This window comes from Varanus komodoensis, unplaced genomic scaffold, assembly GCF_004798865.1.
Source record: "Varanus komodoensis strain SLA01 unplaced genomic scaffold, ASM479886v1 scaffold3, whole genome shotgun sequence".
Taxonomy (NCBI): Eukaryota; Metazoa; Chordata; class Lepidosauria; order Squamata; family Varanidae; genus Varanus; species Varanus komodoensis.
The window spans coordinates 13,280,752-13,305,535 of NW_025335761.1; the positions used below are offsets into that span (position 1 = coordinate 13,280,752).

The 24,784-nt window shown below is 41.1% G+C and overlaps 1 protein-coding gene across 4 annotated transcripts in view; it reads left to right on the top strand.

The window, feature by feature from the left end:
- FUT8 (fucosyltransferase 8) overlaps positions 1-24,784 on the top strand; it is a 131,474-nt gene that overhangs the window by 71,923 nt on the left and 34,767 nt on the right. For all 4 annotated transcript variants that reach the window (XM_044436246.1, XM_044436247.1, XM_044436249.1 and 1 more), the window contains 2 exons: positions 1,997-2,111; positions 13,827-14,064. In XM_044436246.1, the coding sequence (XP_044292181.1) occupies positions 1,997-2,111; positions 13,827-14,064 (353 nt within the window). The remainder of the gene's footprint in view (positions 1-1,996; positions 2,112-13,826; positions 14,065-24,784) is intronic.

Below are 24,784 nucleotides of genomic sequence, written 5' to 3' on the forward strand. Positions count from 1 at the left end.
TACTTTAATTCACATCGGTACCATGGGAATATAATGGTGTCTTATCATTACTTTATTTTTAACCTCTAGAGGGCGAACGTGCGGTCTTCAAGACTGAGCAAAATGGTGGACACTCCGCTCTATTTATACCACAAAGGGGGAGGGGAGCGGAGTTTTCCCACCAAAAACCGTTAGCTTTCTAATCTTCCGGCCTAGGCACTGCGCAGGCGCAGCAACCCATATGTGTGAATGCACAGATGGCCACTCGAAGAGCATCAGTTACAGGTAAGCAACCTGCTTTAATAGGTGGAAAGCAGGGGAAGCCATTCATTTTGTTTGCCAGTTCCTCTCTTTGATATTATGATCTGATCAGAGTACCTGCTTTTATCTTATGTCTCTGCCTGGAGTCAGAAAACTGAAGAGATTTTAAAATTGGTTGACCAGCAGGGACTGTATAGCAAAACTGTTTTAATATGTATACATCTTTTCTAATGTATCACAGCAATTAGTCATTTCATTACTGAATGTTACAGAACTTTGCCTGTTGTGTTATGAATACTGTTTCTCTCACTTGAAGGAAGAAAAATCCGAGTGCATGCATGTGTGTAAGAGAGAGCAAGAGTGCAGAGGCATAGCTAAATAATTGTATATCCAGGGGCAGAATTCAGTGCTGCCCATCCAGTGCCAGAGCTGGGCACTGATTCTGGTTTGTGTCTGCCTTGTCCTACCAGTTGTGTTCCGTAAGTCTCCCCTAATGATTGTGGAATGACCATTTAGGCACTTTCGGGTAAAATAAATCATTCATTTTGAAAGTGGGTTTGTTTGCACATGGAGGCTCTGCTGATTTTTCCATCTTAACAGAAATGAACATTCCCGCTTTTTCAAGGCTTGCCACCAGATGCACTTAAATCATTATTACATAAGTGATAGGGCCCACTTATGGAATGGAATTGGAAGGGCCAGTCACATGCAGACCAGAATTGGCAACCACCTCCACTAGCAGGTGGGCAGCACTGGATTCTACCTCTGGATTTAATGGTCTTACATGTGTGGGTAGAGATGTGAAGGCCCAGAATAATGCTCCAAGTTATGTTCAGTTTCCCAACATGTGAGTAGAGTCACCGTATCATTATTTAGAAGAAAAAAATGTTTGGACTTTGTTCTATACCTTCCTGTGTTTCAGGGTTTCTTCTGGTTACATGCTATACCAGTCAATTAAAAGTAGTTCTAATCTAAAGCATGTGAAAAAAATCCACTGTAGGTTATGTTACCACTGTCACCAGATTCAGTGGAATGCAATGTAGGTTATCCTAGCTATGTTTGTTTCTTAAAAAATAATTTGGAAGCTTGGATCTATAGAACTGTTACAGTTTTAAAAAATAAACTTTTCTGTTAGACCACAGCCATAAAACCCTTTTAACTTCTGCCACTTCAATAATCTTTATCTAACAGAAACTCACTAGCTGTGCCCCTATGGTGTAGGTATAGTCATAACTAGGGTTGCAGCAAAGCTCCATAGATTCTGTCCCTCTGTTGTTTGCAGACTTCCTCACATGCTTGGCCCTGTCTTAGAGAACAAGATAAACTGAGAGGAAGTCTGCAAACACTCATGGAACAAAGGTTGCATAACCAGAATTATGATGAACCTTGCTTCTTCTGCCCTTATCACCTACCTCTAGCCATTTAGGAACCTGAGCTTTGGCACAGCCCTGAGGCACAGCCCTTGCTGCTCCATTGGGAATGAGTGGGAGATGGTAGGTTTGGTTTTCCAGTGCCACAGCTATAGGGTTATTGGAATGTGACTGGGGGTTTGAGACTGCTGAATGTGTGGGTGGTAGCTTGAATGTATATGTGCATGTATGTGCATGCAAACCTAGGTAGCTCTAGCAATAAAGTGGAAAAATAATATTTTCCTATTCAGATACGTTCCACACTTCTGAAGATTTGATTTCTCTATTCACTGAACTTTCTGATTAGTAAAATTAGCCACAAAAGGTGTTTGTTTTTTTTTAAACAGGTCAATAATGACAGATCTGTACTACCTCAGTCAAACAGATGGAGCAGGTGATTGGCGAGAAAAAGAGGCCAAAGATTTGACAGAGCTGGTACAGAGGAGAATAACTTATCTCCAGGTAAGAATTGTGTAGAAAGAGCAGTTAAATAAAAGGAAATCTATGGAAAGAATATTTAATCTAAGTTTATACAGAACAATGTGACAAAAGACACACTAGTTTTAGAAAAATAACAGTATTTATGAGGGCTAGAGCAACTTCAGTGAATACAAAGCCAAATATTTGCCTTCACTAAATGTATATTTAACACACCTCTTATTATTTTATATAAAGCTGCTATATATTTGTTACAGCATTTTCAGAATAAACAGTGGAAAAATAACTTTATCATATATATGGGAAGATATGGTCCATTGCTTATAAAAACCAATTCATTGGGTATTGTGTTTTTTTTTTCAGCCTGTATCTTTCACTGATTTGTTTCCTATGTTGAAACATCCAATGTCCAGTCATCATTGGCTGATAGTTAACTTGTTCTGTATGTAGGTATAAACAGTGACACAGTTCATGCTATCAGAATAGCCTACTTTGATTAAGCCCCTGTGTACTGTGGCACATATTCACACAAACCAGGTGGAATTTGAACATCCATGCATTGCTACGGTATGTCATGCTGTGTGAACCTAGTTTCTGGGGGCTTTGCAAGGGTTAAATAACTCTCTCAGTAGCCCTAAACAGGCCATGGGTTCTCATGACACAATAGGCTGTGGCCAGTCATTCACTATTCAGACTGTATTCTGATATGCACCCCAGTCCACTAAAATAAGCCATGGTGAGCTGTTCAACCATGCAAACTAGCCCAGTGTTAGTTTGGCTTTGCCATATTTACTGGTATTCTACCTACATCTCTAAAATACAGCCTCATGGTTTTAAGTGCAAGTTGTCAGTGGTATGTAGTTGTGCCCATACCAATTGTATTTGGTATTTGTAGACCAATTGCACATATGGTGCTTAAGACAAGCACGTGAAGTTGAGTGTAATCATTAATTTTCATATATACAATACTTTGGTCTACAAATACACAGCAGAGTAAATAACCAGCAATGTTTTATAGGTCTTATTGTCAGAAGGTGTTTGACTTTGCAGTACCTTTTAGTTCATAGTATATTCCCAAATTATAGAAAAGATTTTTAGTGCTTTCCATCTTAGATGAATACTGTACTGGTAATCCTCAAAGCAGATACCTAAAGTGGCTGCTTTTTTTTCCTAGCAATGAGGATTTTGCTCCTCATTTTCCCTTCTTTCAGGACACTCTGCCTCTGCCTCAGTTTGCTGTTGCACTTCTGAAATCATCTATGTCACCTTAAGGGTGGACAGTTTCTGCTTTAGTGTTCTCACCTTTTCTTCTAAGAAGGCTACTAGCTGCTTGTGAAGGCCATATTGACGCTCAGGAAGATTAACAAACACTGCAGAGGTGTTGCAGGTCACCACCCGTAGGGGATCTTCTTGGTTCCTTCTTTCTGAATGGTTGCTTCTATTGCTTTGGTTGTTACTGCGGGAGGTTGGGGAGGGTTACATAGGCTTCTTTTCATGGCCCATATTTGTGTCACTTGTATTTTAGGGTGAATATTACTGGCTACAGCAGGGGTGCACAATCTTTTTCAGATCAGGGGTAATAATAGATGTTGAGTGACCTCTTGGAAGCTGCATGAGAAAATGGTCATGTCCATACTCAAAAGTGCATCCATAGCCAAATAAGCCCATGTTTATTGCTCTATAAGCAATATATAGCATTGCTGAATAAACAATATACAGCAAAGTACAGCGTTCCGCATTATGCCTCACTGTGATGCTTCCCTGAAATGTACAGAATTACCCCATTTAATTCAGTTCATTAATTGCTTGCCATGTGCTTATCCCCCCCTCCCCACAACCTGGCCAGCTTTAAACTTCCACCATGCTGCTGTATTGATTAATTAATTTCCCTTTTGTTCCCATTTACATCCCTTCATTAACAGCTCATATCATGTACTGATTATCACACTAGCTTTTGATCAATTGAATTCCTTTCTGTTCCCATTTAATTATCTTAGTTAATTTTCCTTTTCACACCCAGTTGATGCTTTATGTTCAAATGGAAAAGTACATTTCAACTTCAACAGAAACAACAGTCTTTGCACTCAGAAAATGAACCCTCAGCTACACTTAGAAACCAGGACTGATAGAGCTCTGTCAGACCAGTTTCCTTGAAGATGTTCTTGGAGCCAGACCTATTACATATGTACTTTTGCTTTACAGTGATTATCTGACAGCCACTAACATAGGGTTCTTGGTTCTTGTTCTCCAACTGCTGATCCTAAAGCATCCTTCCAGAAGTAGGAAGGTGCTGTTAATGGAAGGAATACGAGCTGGAGGAAGGTGGTGATTGGTAGCAAAGAATGTCCAAACAACCAGCAATAGTTGTAATGGTTGTGTGGGGGAAGGGAGAAAACTTGGGGATTCCATTGTGGCAGCTGCAGAGTTCTTAGGAATACCACTGGTATTGTAGAACTCCTGGTGAATTGGGAGTTGTGCCCCATCAGGCTGCAGGCTGGTTTTCATAGGATATACACTGTACTTGGGTAGCTACTGCTGATGAAGACCAGAAATGCTATTTTAGTTCTGTAAGTTCTCTTGATGTTGAGACTTACCAAAGCCAAAAACTAGGCTTCTTAGAAATATTGATAGTATTTGGGTGTGCTTGGAAAGAGAATCTGAGAAGGCAGTAAATGGCTTGAGCAAGTGCAAACAGGTTATCATTTTTCTTTACATACAGAGCAGGCAGCTATGGATTTCAGACAAACTTGGTGTATTAACATTCCACTAAACAAAGGGTACTCATTCCCTTTCCTGTTTTTTTCTGATTTATATGGTTTTGCATGTAGCCAGTAATTTGAGTTGTTGGGAAACCATTACACTGGAAATTTTTCTGCTTCGGAACTGATTTAGTATGTATGCTTGACTTACTTAGGAAATAAAAGTTAAAATGTATGCCATGTTGATGTTATAGGTATGCTGTATAAATATTTCAAGCTTTCCCAATAGCTGAAAGCAGGTGAATTGTTCTTTTTTAAACTGATTACAGAAAAACAAAATAAACCAATTGCACCTAGTAATTGCTAGGTGATAAGCATGGGAATTTAAACCTCATCAGACAATGAAGAAAGATGCATGATGTTTAGTTAACATCATGAACATAAAGTTAATATCTTTATGAAACTCGCTGTAGTATCACTTTATATACTGGAGTTCCTGCATTCCCTGCACCAAAAAGGACTAAAATTTAGCTCGGTCAAGGTGCACCTGTATGCAATCTCCGCATTCCGGGATCCCATTGAGGGCTCCTCAATCTTCTTCCATCTCAACAACTGAAATCCTCTTGTCTAATTGTTCGTACCAGGTTGGAGTCTGTCTATTGTGCTGCATGCACTTATAAAGTTGTCCTTTGAACCTCTTGCAACCATCGAGCTTTGCTTCATCTTGTGGAAATTCACTTTCCTGGTCACCATCACTTCAGCCTACAGAGCGAACGAACTTTGCACACTATGGTAGACCCTCCGTATATGACATTTCATAAAAATGAGATGGTCCTCCACGTGGACCCTGCCTTCCTCCCTAAGGTCTCTTCTACTTTCCTTTTAAATCAAGAAATAGTGCTTCCAGTGTTCTATCCAACTCCCTCTACAAACGTCGAAAGAACTCATCACAGGTTAGATGTCCGTAGAGCATTGACATTTTACCAATCCCAAATTGAATCTATCTGCAAGGCTAAATAGCTATTTATCAAATATGTATAGACCACTCCAAGGGTGAGCTGATTGGTCCACAATGCCTAGCACACTGGATTGTTGAGACAATTAAGTTAGCATACCAACTAGCAAACTAGGACTTGCCAGTCCGACCCAAAGCCCATTCTACCAGAGCTATTTCAACATCGATGGCTCTACACGCAGGTATAACATTAGATGCACTGGTCAGTGAAGCTACATGGTCAATGCCATCCACTTTTGTCCACCATTACTGGCTTGATGTAAAAACCAGACAAGACTGTTCCCTTCTGCTGTGCCATTCTATCATCCATCCTTCAGTGATGACACCTCCCACCACGTTCATTGGTATGCTTGGTAGTCACCCATATATGTGATGTGCAGAGACCACAAAGAAGAAAATGAGGTTGCCTACCTGTAACTGTTGTTGTTTGAGTGGTCATCTGTGCATGCACACAACCCAGTAGCTGGCCCCATGTTGGTGTTGGTGGTCTTTTCTCTTACCCGCCCTTTACCTAGCAGTAGGGAAGTTAGGGTCTGAAAAGGGCAAACTTTGGTCTCCTGGTGGACTGAGAAAAGGGTGGGAGCCCGCCTTCTTATATTAAGGGGGAAAGGGGGTGGGGCTCCCACCAGAATTCCTCGATTTAGCCAGAAGAATCTTCCCGATCATAGGCACTGTGCATGTGTAGCACCCATATGTGTAAATGTACAGATGATCACTCAAAAAACAACAATTACAGGTAGGCAAACTATTTTACTGATGTATCCATTTAGACTTATAATTCATTTTCAAGCAATTTATTTTGAGAAAGGCTTTTCTATAAAGTAATATAGCAGCAGAAATATTTCAGTTATTAAAACACTTTTTGATCACATTACAGTGAAGCAGTGAGGGAAGATACCTTAGAACCACAGTGTTAATGGCTAAAATTGGCCTGACCCCCACCCCCAAGATTCATGGGATATGGCATCTTGAATTTCTGAAGATAACCCAATCAAATTGGTATAGTCTTACTGAGGCATAGGGATGATGGAGATTTATGCTTTGAGAAGGTCATGATTTGAGTATAAAAATAGTGTCAACCTGGCATCCCCCATAACTGAAGAACTTGTTTTTAAATTTTACTTAATGTGACCTGTACTTTTTGGCAATTGTTGGCAAAAAGCTCATGGAGACCAGGAGGTTCATGCTAATTCTGAAGATAAAGTTTCATAATGAGTATGTTGAAGTTTTCTTGGACTACTTATTTTAAGCTCCTTCAACCTTACATAGAACAGAGATGTTTCATATCATGCAACCTAAGTAAAGCGACAGGTACCCTCCCACAAAGTCTTGGTGCATTGTATACATGTTTGTCAAGTTAATTTGGCACCTGAAGCCATTCCGCATGTGTTTCTCCTATCCTCACAGTAAACTTGAAGCAGTAGTAAAATAACATTTCATCACCTTTTCCTAATATCCAAAATCAGCTGCCAGGGTTGTGTGTGTGTGTGTGTGTGTGTGTGTGTGTTTTACTGCACTTAATGATTGAACTGGCCTTGGAGAATCTTAGCCAGGGAGTGGGTTGTGCAGTACAGATTCTTTGGCATCTCCCAGGAACCTAATTCTAGTACTAATTGTATTATATTGGACAACTTAGACCTTAAAAGACAAGGATCACAATGTTGTGAACAATTATTTCTACAGGCATTCCCCACATTATGAATGAGTTTTCTCTGTTCCTGAGAAAATGGAAATTTGTCTTTCAGATGAAAGTCAGATCATGTATAGTTGGCCCTCCACATTAGTGGGGTTTAGCAGGGCAAGACCCCTGCAAAAGTAGAAAAACTATAAATATCTCTAGCTCTCCCTGCCCCCCCACCCCCTGGCCCAATTCACTGGGGCCTACTCATTACAGCAAGGAAATGCTAGAGAGATTTCCCTCTTCAGATGTTTGGAATACAAAAGCATGCTTTGAAGACTTTCCTCTCTGCCCATATGCTTCCTCTCTCTGTGTGGTGATGATGATTTCTAGCAGTTTTTTTTAATTAATAGACTTCAAAGCAGTTTTTAAGTATGGGTTGTTTATAACTTGGACATTCGTTAATTCTAGGACTGCCCATACTTATATTTGATTTAACTGTCTTAGTTTTGACAGTTTTACTGTGATATATTTCTTACTTACCACATGGACATTCTTTGGAAAAGCAATACATTTTAAAGAACAAAATACTTAAAGCAAGACTGGGATAGCTTTATATGCAGACATGAATGTAGTCTGGCACATATCATGTTACAGTCTAAACCTGACAATTCACTTATTTTCCTACATGTAAGGTGATTAGGATTCATTCATTCATTCATTTTATTTTTATACTGCCCAATAGCAGAGGCTCTCTGGGTAGTTAACAAAAGTTAAAAACACATATATTTCCCTCCTCCTTGTTTAACATAATAAAACCACAGCAATTGCAACTGAATCAGCACAGAGGTATAGCAGTGGTACAGGATGAAATGCAATATTAAAAATTTAAAGGTTAACTGTTAAAATATTGAGAAAATAAAAACGGTTTTACCTGACACCTCTTTGGGGAGGTCATTCCATAGCCAGAGTGCCTCAACTGAAAGGCTTTTCTCCTGGTAGCCATCCTCCTTACTTCCTTTGGAAGGGGGTCCTTGAGGAAGACCCCTTAAGATGTACTTAGGGTTTGGGTAGATACATATGGGATGAGACATTCCTTCAGATAACCAGACCCCAAGCTGTTTAGGCTCTGAATGTTAATTCTAGCACTTTCAATTGGGCCCATACTTCAACTGGCAGCCAGTGCAGCTGAATGAGGACTGACATAATACAGTCTCATAAGCCAGTCCTCATTAACAATCTTGCTGCCCTGTTTTGGATCATTTGAAGTCTCTGGACCATTTTCAGAGGCAGCCTCATGTACAATGCATTGCAGTAATCTAAATGAGAGGTTGCCAGAGCAGATAGGTCGTAGTTGTATATCAGCTTAAGCTCAGTGCTCTGTGCTACTGGGTCCACATGTGCCTCAAGTGACAACTCAATCCAGAAGCAACCCCAAATTACAAATGTTGTCCTTTAGGGGTAGTGCAACCCCATTCAGAACAGGTTGAATATTGCTTAACTAGATAGATGAACAAACCACTAACAACACCTCCATTGTGTCTGGAGTCTCAGTTTATTGGCCCCTATCCAGTCCATTATTGTGCTCAGACACTGATTCAGAGAGGCCACTGTCTCACCTGAATTTGATGAAGAAGGGAGATAGGGCTGAGTGTCATCCACATATTGGTGGTACTGCATTTCATATCACCGGATGCTAAATAGCACAGAGGATAAAATAGAACCCTGTGGTACCCTATGGAATAAGTGCCATGGCACAGAGCAATAATCCCCAGCACCAACCTCTAGAATTGGCTGATTAAGTAGGAGTGGACCTACTGTAATGCAGTGCCTCCTACTCCTAGCTCAATGAGCCTAGCAAGAGGGATGCTAAGCTCCTACAGTGGCAGATATTAATCAAGGCAATCTAGTGTCTTCTAAATTTTTGGACTTTAACTTCCCACCTGTTGTGAGGCCAGAGCACTCTTCCTAATTACTCACACAGGAACAGGCAATAAAAGTTTAAAGCTTCTTTATTCTAAACAACTTCAAGATACTCAAGCAATAAATAATACAGGAGCTGCTAATGGCAGTTCTAAGCAACACAGTTGCCCCCTCCTTTCTGACCTGTCTCAGATTTACGACGCACTTTTCACCCGACGGGAATGCCCCTCCTCACGGGTAAACTCCTCTCCCTCCTTCTTTGACTTTGCCTCTCTTCTAATTGGCTCAAATGCTGAAGTCTTCTCCTCAGCTGGGCATTCTCTATGGCAACGGGCTGTCCCACGGGCTGCACAGCTGTGTTCTCTTCTTGAAGAATGCAGTTTTGCTCAGGCTGGAGAAAAACTTCATCAAAGTCAGGTGGCGGTGGGGGGTGCATTTATGCCATGGGCACCAAATAGAAATCTTCTTGCTGTAAAGCCTGACTCTCGCTGGGAGCTTCTTGCTCTCTTACGCGTGCTAACGATTCCTCTGAGTCATTAGGCACAACACCACCACTCCCACCTAGAATAGTCAATGGTTGAGTATTCCTGGGGTTGTAGTCCAAAACTTGTTCTGTGTGTATTTTCCTTATTATTTACATTTGGAACTGACCCACTATAATTAACCATGTTCTAATGAATGCTGTGATGTATATATAGTAAATGTTGTAGGGTAGAGTGTGACATTTCTAGACAATGCAATTTCTTGTTGGAGAGCAAAGTTCAACATGTACTTCAGCTAGATAAATATTTAACACAGCATGTATCCATGAAATTGGTCTGTCAGGATGACAAAAATTAGATGATCCTGACTCAGATATAATAGGATCCTAGTAAAATGCATCTGAGCCAAATTTGAAACTGAGCATGCTCTAAAAAGTCCACTACAAATGTGATGAAAATAGGCTTTGTAGGAATTTCATGCCTTCCAGCAATTCCTATCTGTACTGAGGAATAAATCATGTTTTGGAGCAAGAAGAACATGGGTAGGACTAATGAGCCGGTTGACATAAGTTTGCAGATATATTTTCTAAAATGGTTTGCTGGTCATTACTTGGTCACACCTTCCTCAAGAATGCAATGAGAGTCATATTAGTAGGTTCTCTGAGTGAAATTGTACCTGTAGTAACATCTCCAGATGGTATCAATGAAACTTCTGAAATTGCCCAGTTAGTTTGCAAATAGGTGAGATAACTTCACAGAAAGGAACTGAAATAAATGGGAAACAAAGGTATTTCAATCTGACTACAGAGTGTCTTCAGATATGACTTTTAATTTTATTTAATATATGTCCCCCTCACTCTTCACTTGAGAGTGGCTTATATCAAATCAACAGATTTTCACTTGACACTGAAAAATAAAGATTCTGCTAAATGTACCTCTCTGAGAAGAAAATACAATGAATAAAATGCCACAACTGAAGAAGCCTATCTCAAGTCAGAGCTTAGTGTATTTCAGCTGTGGGGGACCTCTGTGCAGGGCTTCTGAGATTGACCTGGCTAGTTAGGTTTATGGGGCTATTGCACTGATGTCATACTTGTGTTTCCCATGGGCAGTTGGTTGGCTGTTGTGTGAACATAGTGTTGGACTACATGGACCTTAGGTGTGATCCAGCATGGCTGTGATGTTTTCTTAGATACTGATATCCTAAGCCATTTGGGACATTATAACTTAAAACTTGTACTTGGAATTGTGCTTAGAATTGCACTGATAGCGAACATTGTTGTTTCAAAGCTGGTATAAAATAGTTCTTATGCCCAGCCCCAATTAATATATATGATTTTGTGTGTATTTCACAAACTGTAGTTTCCAGACATTCTTTCAAGGCAGCCTAGCTTAAGAGCACATTGTAGTATCTTAAGTGAGATGCATTTGGACAGAGTATTTCTGTTCAGAAGTGTCTGCAAGTGGCATACCCATTTCAGCTGGTAAAAAGGTGCTCCAGTCTAAAGGTAAGACAGCATGTAATAAAACCTCCAGACCATGAACTCAGTCTTGGGATATCTCCATCCCTGAGCACCATTTTTAAGTCCAAATTATACTTGCCCACACATATCCTATCATATCTAGATTGAGCTTTAGTTTATTAGCCTCTGTCCAGTTCATAACAAATTTGAAGAGGAGTAGAGGTGGTTATTTCACTCCAAACCTGCAATTACTTTGCTCAGCAGCTTCATATAGATATTAAGTACCATGGGAAGCAAAATAAAGCTGTGTGGAACACTGTGGCCTAACTGCCATGGAACAGTAGTACCACTGAGATGGGAATGGAGCATTCGCAAACATGGTCTGTTCATTTCCCTTTGCACACAGGCTATTTTGAAGCATTTCATGGTCAGTGATATTGAAGGTTGCTGAGAGGTTCAGAAGACTTGAACTCCTACTTTCACCTGGCATAAATCATTCAGTGGCATGAACAAAACTATTTCTGTGCCAACTCCTGGGTTTTAAGCAGATTAAAACGGATCCAGGTGTGGCCATGGCTGTGCTGAAGCAGTGTCTGAGAAGATAGACTGGATGAGGGCTAATAATATAGGTGCTGCTGGTAGTTGGATGCTTTGTCCAGTTGGATGGCATCTGCTGTTGTTGAGAGTAATTGTGGGGAGGCAGGTTTATTTTCCAGACGTCCCCCTGCCCCCCGAGAAAAGTACCAAAGCTATCTCTGAGGCAAGCTGGAGGGCATTACCCCGTATCTAGGTAACACATTTCCTTATTCTTTCTTACTGGTATGAATTTTAAATGGCTCACTGTGGCCACTTCTGTTAAAGATTTGTACTGCTTTGTATATTGTTTTAATAAGATGATTGCTGTTTCATTTTTAAAAAATTGTTTACCTCTCTAGAACATCTTTTGAAATTGAAGGGCAGAGTAGAAATATTTGTTGATTCAGTGTAAGAAATTATTGGGGGAAGAATTTGTTAGGTTCCCTGGGCTTTTTGTAAGGGAGGGATACATGCAAGAATTCCTGAAATATGAGGAGTGTTAAAATACCCCCCCCCCCATTTGATTTAGATCCCACCTTTTTCTTACCAAACTCAAAGTAGCTTACATCATTCTACTTCTCCTGGACTCAATCTTGTTAACACAACATGAACTGTGAGATAGATGGGGCTGAGAATCTGTAACTGGCCCAAAATTACCAGTTGGCTCCTTGGCCAAGTGGGAACTGGAACCTAGATTGCCTCAGTATGAGTCCTATGCACTTAACCACTACACTACACTAGGTCTAGATTTCTTAGGCAGAGTTAAAGATAGACTTCTTTTTGAAGTTTTTTTTTAAATCCTAAGGATAAACTATTGATTGTTTTAAATGTTTTAAATATATGAACTATGTATTCTTCTAAATATTGCTGTGTATAGGGACAGAAGGTTGAGAATATGTGTTCAAAGATAATGATTCAAATGTGATGACACCTTTTTATCTGAAAAACATGACAGAGAATATGACACCTGGGGTTGGAAGTTGAAGTGTTTTGCTAAAATGGAAGTGGCGTTTGCAGTAAAGAAAGCTGTATAAACAAAATTATTGACAGTTGATCACAGTGTACTATAGCTGTAGTGGGCAGAGTCATACAATGAGTGGGAATGGTTTCTCACATGTGTCTGTAAACCATGAAAAAGGTATTTGATTGCATGACATATTAATTTTAATATATGTAATAATTAAAAACTCACTTCAATAACAGCAAGTGACCAAAGTTATATACTTTTTAAAAGCCATAAAACAATATTGTAAAATAACCTCAATAATAAACTTTTCTAAATATATGCTGAACAGAAGCAGCCATAATTGTCTCCAAAATGTCTAGCTGTCTTTGAAGCAAGACTGTATCTCATCTTAAGCAAGACTGTATCCCATGTCAACCTTGGTGCCAGGGTTAACATGTATTATACTGTATCAAGCAACAGATCCTTAAAGTCCATTTATTTTCTCTTGAAGTGCGGCTTAGAATCCTCTCAAATATATTTACTAGTTTTGGTTTCAGTTTAGGGGGAAAATACCTCTTTTTCTTGTCCTTTGATTTATACATCTATTATTTGTACTAGATATATAGAAGATTCATATGGGAAGTAATTATTCCATTAATAGGCAGAATTGCATGGGCAGGGAGGATTTTATGCATGTTTATTGCTGAAAGCTAACACACTTGGAACATAACAAATAGAAGCAATGATGGTGGCATGTGAGCTGCGAGACTAAAAATTGTTCTGACAGATTTAGAAATAAAATAACAATTTAAAATCATAAAGGCATTTTATTTTATATTAGGTTATGAGGAATATAATAAGTTGTCATATTCACTGCCAAGAACGGTCATAAAATTTTGATTGAACAGAAGTCAAATATCAAATCTCAATATAGTTTATGATAGTTCTCATTTATTCTTAGGAAAAAGCATTTACTTTGTGTGTATATTTTCTTCATGTCTGCTTTATCATTCATAGAACCCCAAGGATTGCAGCAAAGCAAAGAAACTAGTTTGTAATATTAACAAAGGCTGTGGTTATGGTTGTCAACTTCATCATGTGGTCTACTGCTTCATGATTGCATATGGCACTCAAAGGACATTAATTTTGGAGTCTCAGAATTGGCGCTATGCTACTGGAGGTTGGGAGACAGTTTTCAGGCCAGTGAGTGAGACATGCACTGACAGATCAGGAAGCACTACAGGTCACTGGTCAGGTAAGTCTCATTGAATTATACAAATATTTTCTTTATTAGTATGTTGACATGTCAAAAGAAAGGAGAAACCTGATAACTAACATCTTAGTTGCAAAGACAGGACCCAGTGTGTCTCTCTCCATTGCAGATGTAAGGTAGCAGCTTTTTTAAAAAATAAAGAATAACAGTTTAAAAAACACACAATCAAGAGAAATCTTGAATTTACAAATTAGACTGTTGTGTTGTACAAGATGCTTGGGGAAGTAACATTAGGAGCATTCAGCTAATATCAATTATATAATCTACATATCAAAAGAATATAGAAAGCAGAAAGAATTTTTAAAGTTATATGACAGTGTTTTTTTAAACTTGTAATCCACTACCACCCATCAAACACATAATATGATTATCAAATACCACATGTGAAAATACCAGGAAATAAAAACTTTACTCTGATAATATAGGCATATTATTATTCATGCAAGCAGGACACAGATCTCAGGCATAATCATCCAACTCCATAATGTTAGGTTTATACAATATTGATTGGCACTTTTTTGAGAACCTGTTTCTTCCTTGCCTTTATTGCTGTTGCAGTCCCCTCTTTTTCTTCTTTGTCTAAAAGCTCGTGATACATACTTAATCTCATAGCAAGATGGAGGAGTGGTTTTTTTGTTTTTGTTTTTTGGGGGGCGGGGTTAACTTTTGCCCCAAGTCAGTAGGAGGCACTTCTGTTTGATTCATCTTTGCTGAGTGAAACTTTTATGAAGTCTTGGGGGAAAGACCTGTTGCTGTCTTCAGGGTGAGCAGTAAATTAAGAACTCTCCTTTGCTAGGTGTTATTAGCCATTACAAGAGAAGGGGCTTGTTAAAATCCTGAATGCTCCAAGTTGTCCTTGAAAGTTCTGAATGACCTACAAGGTTTGTAGATTGCCTCTTGGAGTAATAAATCGCTGGAGCATTATGAATGATCATATAAAGCTGTGACATACGGAACGTAACTGAAGAACTATGTGTCTGTTACTTGAGCCTTGCAGGAGAACTGGTAAATGCTTATCCATCAACAGAGTCATGAGTTAAATCATAGTAGGCAAGGTCAAATTAAATAGGTATGGTTTGATCCAAGTTTGATCAAGGCAGAAGAAGACAGGACCTTGGATAGCAGGTCATGCAGGCTGGAACTCTCCTACTAGGACAGTAGGAGTATTTTGTCTTAACACAGACCTAAAGCCCAATGAAGCATTGTACAGAAAAACAAGCCCTGAAACATGGTCACTTGCAGCTTACATTGAAGCCTGAAATTTCTGCAAGGCTGGGGAAGTGGAGGTTCTCCCTGATACACAGGCTTGTGGCCGTGCTTTATTATTTGACCAAAACAGCCCTGAAAAATGCATTGGTTTTCCTTTCTCCAAGGAAGTACCTTGTGCTTCATCAGAATCCACTATTGCACATTAGAAGGTCCTTGGACTGAGGATCATGCCACCAAGTAGTGAAGTTACCTAACTGTAGCATATCACATGGACACAGAAGCCCATAAGAAGAATGCTTCCTTTCCATTGTTTTTCTTTAAACCATCTGAAAATCTGCTTCTGAGTATTTTGGTGCAGGTTTTTGTTTGTTTGTTTATCTAGGGATTCCACAGCCCACACCTCCTGATGACCTCTCCCAGTGGTTTCATGTAGATGTTGAATAGCAAGGGGGACAAAATGGACCCCTGCGGAACTCCATGACATAACTGCCATGGTGCAGAGCCATCGTCCCCCAGCACCACCTTCTGAAATCGGCCATTGAGATAGGAGTGGAACCTCTGCCACGCAGTGCCTCCAACTCCCAATCCCACCAGCCTATTCAGAAGGATACCATGGTCTATGGTATCGAAAGCTGCTGAGAGGTCCAGGAGAACTAACAGGGACGCACTCCCCGTCTCTCTCCCTGCACAGGTCATCGTACAGGGCAACCAAGGCAGATTCAGTGCCGTACCTGGGTCTGAAGCCAGACTGAAATGGATCCAGATAATCAGTTTCATCCAAGAATGCTTGGAGTTGTCCCGCCACCACCCGCTCTAGCACCTTGCCCAGGAAGGGGATGTTGGCCACCAGTCTATAATTGACGGCCACCTCTGGATCCAGGGATGCCTTCTTTAGGACTGGTCGGACCACCGCCTCTTTTAAAGAGGACATTACCTGACCGTCTCTTAAAGAGGCGTTGACCACCTCCAGGATCCAGGTGCCAATCCTGTCCTTAGCTTTCTTAAGTAGCCAGGATGGGCATGGGTCTAGTAAGCAGGTGGTAGGGCATACTTGTCCAAGCACCTTGTGCACATCATCAGGCTTCAACAACTGAAAATCATCCATTAATTGTGGAGTCGACGGCGTCGTTGGCATCTCCTCAGTAGAATCTGGTTCAATAGTAGAGTCAAGCTCGTGGCGAATCTGAGCAATTTTCTCCCTGAAATGCCTTGCAAAGTCGTCACAGTGGGCCTTTGAGGGTGGTATGAGATCTTTCTTTGGGCCCTTGCACCACCCGAAAGAGCTCCACCAGACGGCATTGTGAGGAGGCAATGGAAGCGGAGAAGAATTTCTTCTTTGCCGTCCTCACCACCACAGCATAGGCCTGATAATGGGCTCTTAAGTGTGTTCAGTCAGATTCACCCCGTGATCTCCTCCACCTACGCTCTAGATGTCTCCCAACCTGCTTCATCGCCCGTAATTCAGGTGTATACCAAGGAGATGAACGGGCTCTGTCAGGTGGGAGAGGACGCTTAGGAGCAATCATGTCAATAGCCCTGGTCATCTCCCCATTCCACAGTTCAACCAGGGCATCGACAGGATTACCAGCCTTGTCAATCGGAAAATCCCCCAGAGCTTTCAGGAATCCATCAGGATCCATCCGGCTCCGGGGGCGGACCAATACAATCTGGTCCGCACCCTTACAGAGGGAAAGGCCGCTCTCGAGCTCAAACCTTATGAGGAAGTGATCTGACCATGACAAGGGCATCAAACTTAAATTCCTTACCCTCAGATCACCCTCTTCCTGCCCCGTCGAGAAAACCGGGTCCAGAGTGTGTCCAAATTCATGGGTTGGGCCACTGACGTGTTGAGACAGCCCCATGGCCGCCATGGAGGCCATGAAGTCCTGAGCCGCCCCAGTTAGAACCGTCTCGGCATGGAGATTGAAGTCCCCCAGGACCAACATCCTGGGAGTCCTCAACACCAGGTCCGAGACGATCTCCGTCAGCTCAGGCAGGGAGTCTGTTGGGCAGAAGGGTGCACAGTACACCAACAGAATCCCCCGTCTGTCTCGGTCACCCAACAACAAGTGGAGGCACTCCAGCCCCGGCCTTGAGAGGACAGGAAGCCCCACAAGGGAGAGAGAAACTGGATAAACCAGAGCGACCCCCCCCTCCTCTCCAGGTGTGGTCGGTGCTGGACCAGGTACCCGGGCGGGCACAGTTGTGAGAGGGCAACATCCCCCCCCCTCACCCGCCCAGGTCTCTGTGATACAAGCCAGGTCGGCCCTCTCATCCATGATCAAATCATGGATGAGTGTTGCCTTATTTTGGACCGACCTGGCATTAAGCAACAGCACTGACAGGCCTGGGGGGCAGCTGACAAGTCTACCTGGGACCTGCCGGTTGGGGGAATAACCAGAAAGAGGGACAGGTGTTAACCATCTGTCCCTCCTCCTTCTATGCAGACCCGTTAGACCCCCCAATGCCATAACATCCAGAGCCCATCACCACCCCAATGGCGGCGCCCATGCGCTCCCCAGGCAACATCATAGTAAAGCACGAGATGCACCAATTAAAAGCAACCTAAAATCTACAATTAAAATTACTAAAAACATCCTACTTAAAACCACTGCCAGCCCACAAACGAAACCAAGGCCAACCACCAAAACCCCCGGCCAGCCTACCCCCCCACGCAGCCCCCAAACGGTTCCCAAACGGCGGCATCACCGCCCTTAGGCCGTCGCCCTTGGCTGGCACAAGGTATGCAATGGTGGATACTCTCAGCCAGACCCCATTCTAACTACACAAATGGGACCCAATCAAAGAGGTGAGGAAACACATCTTTTCCATGTGGGACACACTGCCCACCAACCTCTTTGCAATGAAAGACAACGTGGCATGGAGCATGGGATGGAACTCTCTGGGAGACACATTCCTTTTCTCATGGGGGAAAAAAACTCTTTTCCACCCTTTCTTCTTATTACTGAGACAATTGCCAAAATAAGACTGGATCCTAATCCTGGATCCTCTTGCATCCTACTTAAACACCATGGTGGTCCAGACAGCCTTGCTTTCCATCCCTTCTACAGCTTTCGAGTTGGACATTCATACATCTGTCAAGCATATCAGACCTAATCACATAGGAGCAGAGAAAAGTCCTACACCCAGATGTCCAGACACTTCACCTAATGGCTTGGTTGATCACCTAGTGACAACTGCCAGTTTGGATTCAGAAATAGAACTCATCTTACAGGCAGCATGACATCCCAACACCAGACATTCCTATTCCAACAAATAAAACAAATTCAGTAATCAGGTGTAGGAAAATGGCTTTGATCCAGTGACAGCACCAATACCAAAAGGAGAAGATTTCCTCTTTTCCTTACATCTGAAAGATCTGAAGCTGACTTCTGTCAAGGTCTACTTGTCTACTATCTCTTCTCTGAGGGGTCCCATCGATGGCTGCTTTGCTTTCTCCCATCCCCTTTCATCGAGGTTTATGAAAGGACTTCACGGTCTTAATCCTCCTATTCAAATAGTGGTTCTCAGTTGGAGTCTATCCTTGGTGCTAGAAGCCCTAACAAAACCTCCTTTGAAGCCACTTGCAACCTTTCATGGAAAGTCTCTTTTTTGGTGGTCATCACCTCAACCCAGAGAGCGAGTGAGTTTTGGATAGACCCTCCATATTTCCTTAAGGAGAAGGTAGTTCTAAGATAGACCCTGCTTTTCTACCAAAATTCTCCTTGGCTTTTTACTTAAACCAAGAAATAATGTTCCAAACTTTCTTCCTGTCTCCATCGATGTTGATCAAAAGGACATTATACACACTGGACATACAAAAAGTGCTAACATTTTACCAACCCCACATGGAATTAATCTGGCATACCAAAAGACTTCATTACATATGTGGACCATCCAGAGGTGAACCAATCTTTCCACAGCACTTAGCCCACTGGATCATAGAGACAATCAAGCTAGTGTACCAGCTGGAGAACCTGACGCTACTACACCAACCCAAAGCCCACTCCACCAGGGCTGTATCAACATTCACTGCCTTAACTGCACATACTGCTGTATGAACTGTGCAAAGCAGCCACTTGGTCTACACCATCCACATTCGTACGCCATTGCTGGCTCAATGTGAAAATGAGACAAGAAAGCTCCTTCAGCCGAATGTCCTCTTCTCCATCCTTCAGTGATGACACCTCCCACCTCCTGTTTTGATAAGCTTGCTAATCAGCCATATGTGTGATGCACAGAGACCATGAAGAAGGAAGTAAGGTTGCTTACCTGTAACTGTCATTCTTCAAGTGTTCATCTGTACATTCACACAACCCACCCACTGACCCCGGTATCAGTGGTCTTGTACCTGTTCTTTTCTCTCCCACAGTTGAGTAGCACTAATTCGAGGGTAAATGTCAATCTCTGGTTGGACTGAAAAATGGCAGGAACCCTGCCTATTTATACTAAAGGGGAAGAGGGGCAGGGCTCCTGCCAAAATTTCTAGGCTTAGCTAGGGGAATCTTCCTGAATGGAGGCATTGTGCAGGTGTAGCACACATGTGTGTGAATGCACAGATGACCATTCGAAGATCGACAGTTACAGGTAAGCAACCTTACTATTCAATCCATAGTAGGTAAAAGTACTAGATATACTGGGCTCAAACATTATACTTATGTAAGATTTGCTATCATTGTTCTGTTTTGTTTCTTCTTAAATTGAAGAATATTTTTAAGTTGATTCAACAATACAGGAAGAAATCAGTCTATCTATAGACACAGCTGTGGCCATATTTTTCTCATCTTGGAATCCTCATCACAGGCAGTTCCTGGGTTACAAACAAGTTCTGTTCCTGAGAAAACAAAGTCATCTTTAAGTTGAATATGTATGTACACTGGTGCCTCGTACTTCAAATGACCCTAAGTTCGAACAATCCAGAGTTCAAATGTTAGAGTCTAAATAAAATCACTGTACAGTTCTAACAATGCTTCTAAGCTTGAACTGTGAGTGAAGTGAAAAAAATGCAGTCGCTGCAGAAATGTCATCTGTTGTGTACACTATTCGTCTCTCACTGGGAAAGAATCTGTTCCTTTTCAGGAAGTGCCTTTCTGATCTTTTCAGTACCTTTTCAGAGTGTGCCTTTTTGATCTTCTCAGTGCCTTTTCTCGCTTTATTTTTTTGTTATATATATAACCCTTACATACCAAAATGGGTATTGTTTAGGGTCTGGGAATGGATTGGTTCAGTTTCCATTATTTCAAATGGGGAACATTGCTTTGTGCTTTGAACAATTCAGAGTTCATACAGCCTCCTGAAATGAATTAAGTTTGAAGTCTGAGGCACCACTCTGTAAGTTGGATCAGAAATAGTTGTCCCTCTTCATTCGTGGGGGCTACAGACTCAGGACCCCCGTGAAAATGGAAAAGCTGCAAATGTCTTCCCCTCCCACCCAAACTCACCAGTGCCTCCCCTTTGCCCACAGGAAATGCCAGAGCGCGCTCCCTCTCTGGATGGGTGAGGTAGGAAGGCATGCTTTGCAAGCCTCCTCCTCTCCCCTCTTGCTTCCTCTCTCTCTCTGTGGTGATGCTTTGGAAGCCTTCCTTTCTCCCCTCTTGTTTCCTCTCTCTCTGTGGTGGTGCTTTGAGGGGGGGCTTCCTCCCTCACCTCTCACTTCTTCTCGCTATGGTGATGATGATTTTTGCAGTATTTTTTAAAAAAATTAACAGGCTTTATGGCACTTCGTTCATAAGTATGGGCTGTTCATAACTTGGATGTTCATAATTCAGGGACTGCCTGTATTTATTCATTTATTTATTTCATTTCTATATCATGCATAGCCAAAGCTTTCAGTTCTCAGTTGGAAAGTAGTTCAAGGTTATTATCGCAACTACCAAATGTGAGTTGCATTGAGTACATATTCTGGAATATGAAACTAATCTTCTAAATTAGTCTGCATTTTAGTTAGATGAATTGTAGCCTTTTCTTTTTCCTTCATTTCCCTGTTGGAACAGCAGTCCTAGAAACTTTGCTTGTTCCTTCTTTTCTTATTCATTTGCTTCCTGGGAAACAGTCTTTCTGCCATTTTGAAGCGCTTACTTTGAGCAAGTTTATTTTCAAAGGGTCAGTTGGGGTTCAAGTCATCTGAGGCATTTTAGAGTTGAGTTCAACTCTGGTTCTCTGAAACTACACTCTCTGAACCGGTTTTCAGGTTTGGTTTCAGGTTCGATTCGACCCTCAGAATTAGACTGCAAGATCCTCCAGTTGAAAAGAATCACCACTTGTGAAGGTAGCTGGCACATATTATATATCTATATACTTTTAATTTTAAAGATTATCTTGAGTTGATAGAAATAATACAAGAGGCAGCTTCACTGAATTCATAGTTTTAGAACATTTCTGCCATGATAGTAATTTGTAATCATGTGCTTTAACTGTAATATTTAAAAAAACAACAACAAATTGAAACAGCAAATGGGCTATATCTAACAGAAAGGAAAAACGCCTGTTGAATATGTCTTTAATATGTGTCTTACATCCTAAATGTCACAAACCATGTGTTCTCCCTCCAGCAATCACTAGCCTCAGGCTCCTTCTTTTCAAAACACTCTTGTTTCTAACCCTAAATAATTCGGATGAGTCTGTGAGCATACACAAAGTGGTTTGTTGAATCCAACCTAACAATTACTCCCCAAAGCTCTCCTCCTGAGCTCATTTGTGTCCCAATCCTCTGAGAGGGGTGCTGTGGAAACACACACACCTCTGCTCCATGTGCTTCACATCCAATTGGACTTCTTGTCTCTGCTGATGCCTAGTGATGGGGGCCAACTCTATGGGGAGGAGTTGGTCTCTATTTTGAGGATTCCCCAGTCTCAGCAACCCCTCTCCTGAGCTGTATCACCATACTGTTCCCAGGGGCTATCTCAATGTCCTCTGTGTCTGTCCTTGGGCTAATCTTTTCTGTATTCTTCTGCCTCCACCCAGGACCTTGAACAATTGGCTGCTGTTCAATCTCATTGAATTATTCAGTTTCTTTTTCTGAATCTGAATCAGCAAAAATGGCAGGACCATTTCCTGCAGCTTCCTGCAGGAATACCTACCTGAGCCCACCCTCTCAACACTAAACTCAGTTAGTAAGGCTGAGCTGGGAATGTCAGGCTTACTTCCACAAAGGTATTTCTTGAAGCATCTTCTACCATGTGAGCCACTTGGCATGGGTTGGAAGACATCAAAAACTAAGACACTCAAGGATTCCTGCATTTAGAGGTTCAATTCCCCTTACACCAGATACAACGCACAAAGGGAAGAAAACCACTATGACACAGCACTCAAATAGCTCCTTTAGAAGAAAGCCTGCAGAGATGGCACACACTTCTCTTGGGAATAAGGACTTATCGTCATTTTGATAAGCTTACCAAGGACCAAGTGGCATCAGGATTGCCCCCTCTGACATCATGCATCCCTTACAGGTCTTGGTGGATCATCTGCCCATTGGTTACCCATCCTTGACCCAGTATGTTAATCAAGAGCTTGTTTCCTTGAGTGGGAGATATTGCTCTCTGCTACTGGGGAAGGAGTGTGTTCAGTAATACAGTTTCAGGCAAAACAGTTAAGATTATGACAAACTGTACACTGGGGGTTTTCATCATGCTTAGCAACACCCCTTTATTCACCTTCTCTTTGTTTAATATCCTGCTTCAATAAGCCTGCTAAAGTACTTGCTGCATCTATTTTTCAAATAAAGAATAAAAATGAAATGTTTTCTGCAAGGAAGACTTCAAGGCTTAAAAAATATGATGTATATTCCTACTTTTTGAAAATGAAGTGTTTTATTCAAATGTGAATATTTCTCCTTCCCCAAAGTCATAAAGCTTTCCAACTGTACACAAAGCAAGGAATAGCTATAACTTGCCAGTTATACCAGCATACATTTTCCTAGTTTTCCTTTTGCAGTTACTGTGTAGACAAGACACTCATTCTGATAGGTATGTAAAGCAAAAATTTGAACACCCTGTTAAAGTAAGTTTTCTAGGGGTTTGTATTCTTTATGCAGTACCCTTTTATTGTAGTTATTTGCAGTCAATTATATTAAATAACAGTTACTAAATTGTTTGTTCCTATCAAGCAGTGTGTAATTAAAGTTGTGCATTTCTCTTCATACTAATGAACTGAATTGTCCCTGTTGGAAAACTTAATTAATTTTGATTAGTAATTATTTTAATATGTTCAAAGCTTATGATGCTTGAAACAATTTATATAATTACCTAGTGTGAAAATAATTAAGAGGTTTATCTGTGAATTAAGAGGATTTTTATTATTAAATGCCATTGTTCTGGTTCCTATCTTTTCTATTTATATGGACTAGCCATTCTTGTGTATTTCAGACTTAATTAAATCACTTCTAGTATTAAGGGAAATAAGATGAATTCTAATAAGGCATTTGACAATAATCCATAGCCTTTAATAAACCAGCAATGTTTTCTTTTTACTTTTCTGTCAGAAAGTGTTGGGATTGTTCCTGTGAGCTTCCTATAATATGCCTTTAGTTCAGCACTGGTATTTGGGGTAGAGTAGAGATATTAGAAGGACAGGAATTAGAGTGCTGTCAGCAATAATGAGATGAGTCTGTTGACCACCTGCATATGATAAAACAGCCAGTGAGGCAAATCATGATTTTATGGGAGTCTACAAGTATTTCTTGAGTGAATATGAGTGACTCAGTGTGCGAATATTCAGGCTAACCAAATTATGATTGTAAATGTGAAAGTATTCATCTTCTAGTGTATTTTAACTCTGTACCTTCCTCACACAGTTGCCTCATTAGTCTTTATTACATGTTCAGTTCAGAACAACCAGCATACTATTCGCAATCTAAATGTTGACCTTGTGGCTTGACAGTCACTCAATATTAATTTTAGAGATTTTAAGAAAACGCAGGGGTCACTGAGCCCACTGTTCAAGTAAATGGTGCAAAGATTTCTATTCTTCCACAGTCAACTAACAATAAACAGAAGTGTACAGATTTGCCATGACTCAAGTGCTTTCTGAGGCAAGCCTGGTGCACATATTTCTGTCTTATGGAGTCTTCTTTCCTTTACCCTTTGTAAGGGGACCCTGGGTCAACAAGCTAAGTCATCTGCTTGAAGTAAGGTAGCTAAGAGCTGCTCTCATCACAGCCTGGTTTACTGTTACTCCTCCATAGGCTCAAAGGGATAAGCACAAGCCCATGTGACTAGGCAAATAGAATGCTTTCAGGTTCAAATTGAAAGTGGATATTTATTAAACCAAAAGAAGCATTCTGCTTAAAACTAAGGGGGATATTACCATCTTACCTTCATCGAACTTTCTCTGAATCTTATGAACACTGATTTCATAGGTTTCTTATCTCACAGGGCCTTCTATGCCTTGGGCGTGAACTACTTCTTGCTGCCTGTTGTAGCATGTTAATATTCAACATATTTTCAGAGGAATAATGGCCTTATCCTATTGTGTGAACGTAACCTGCCATCTTTCC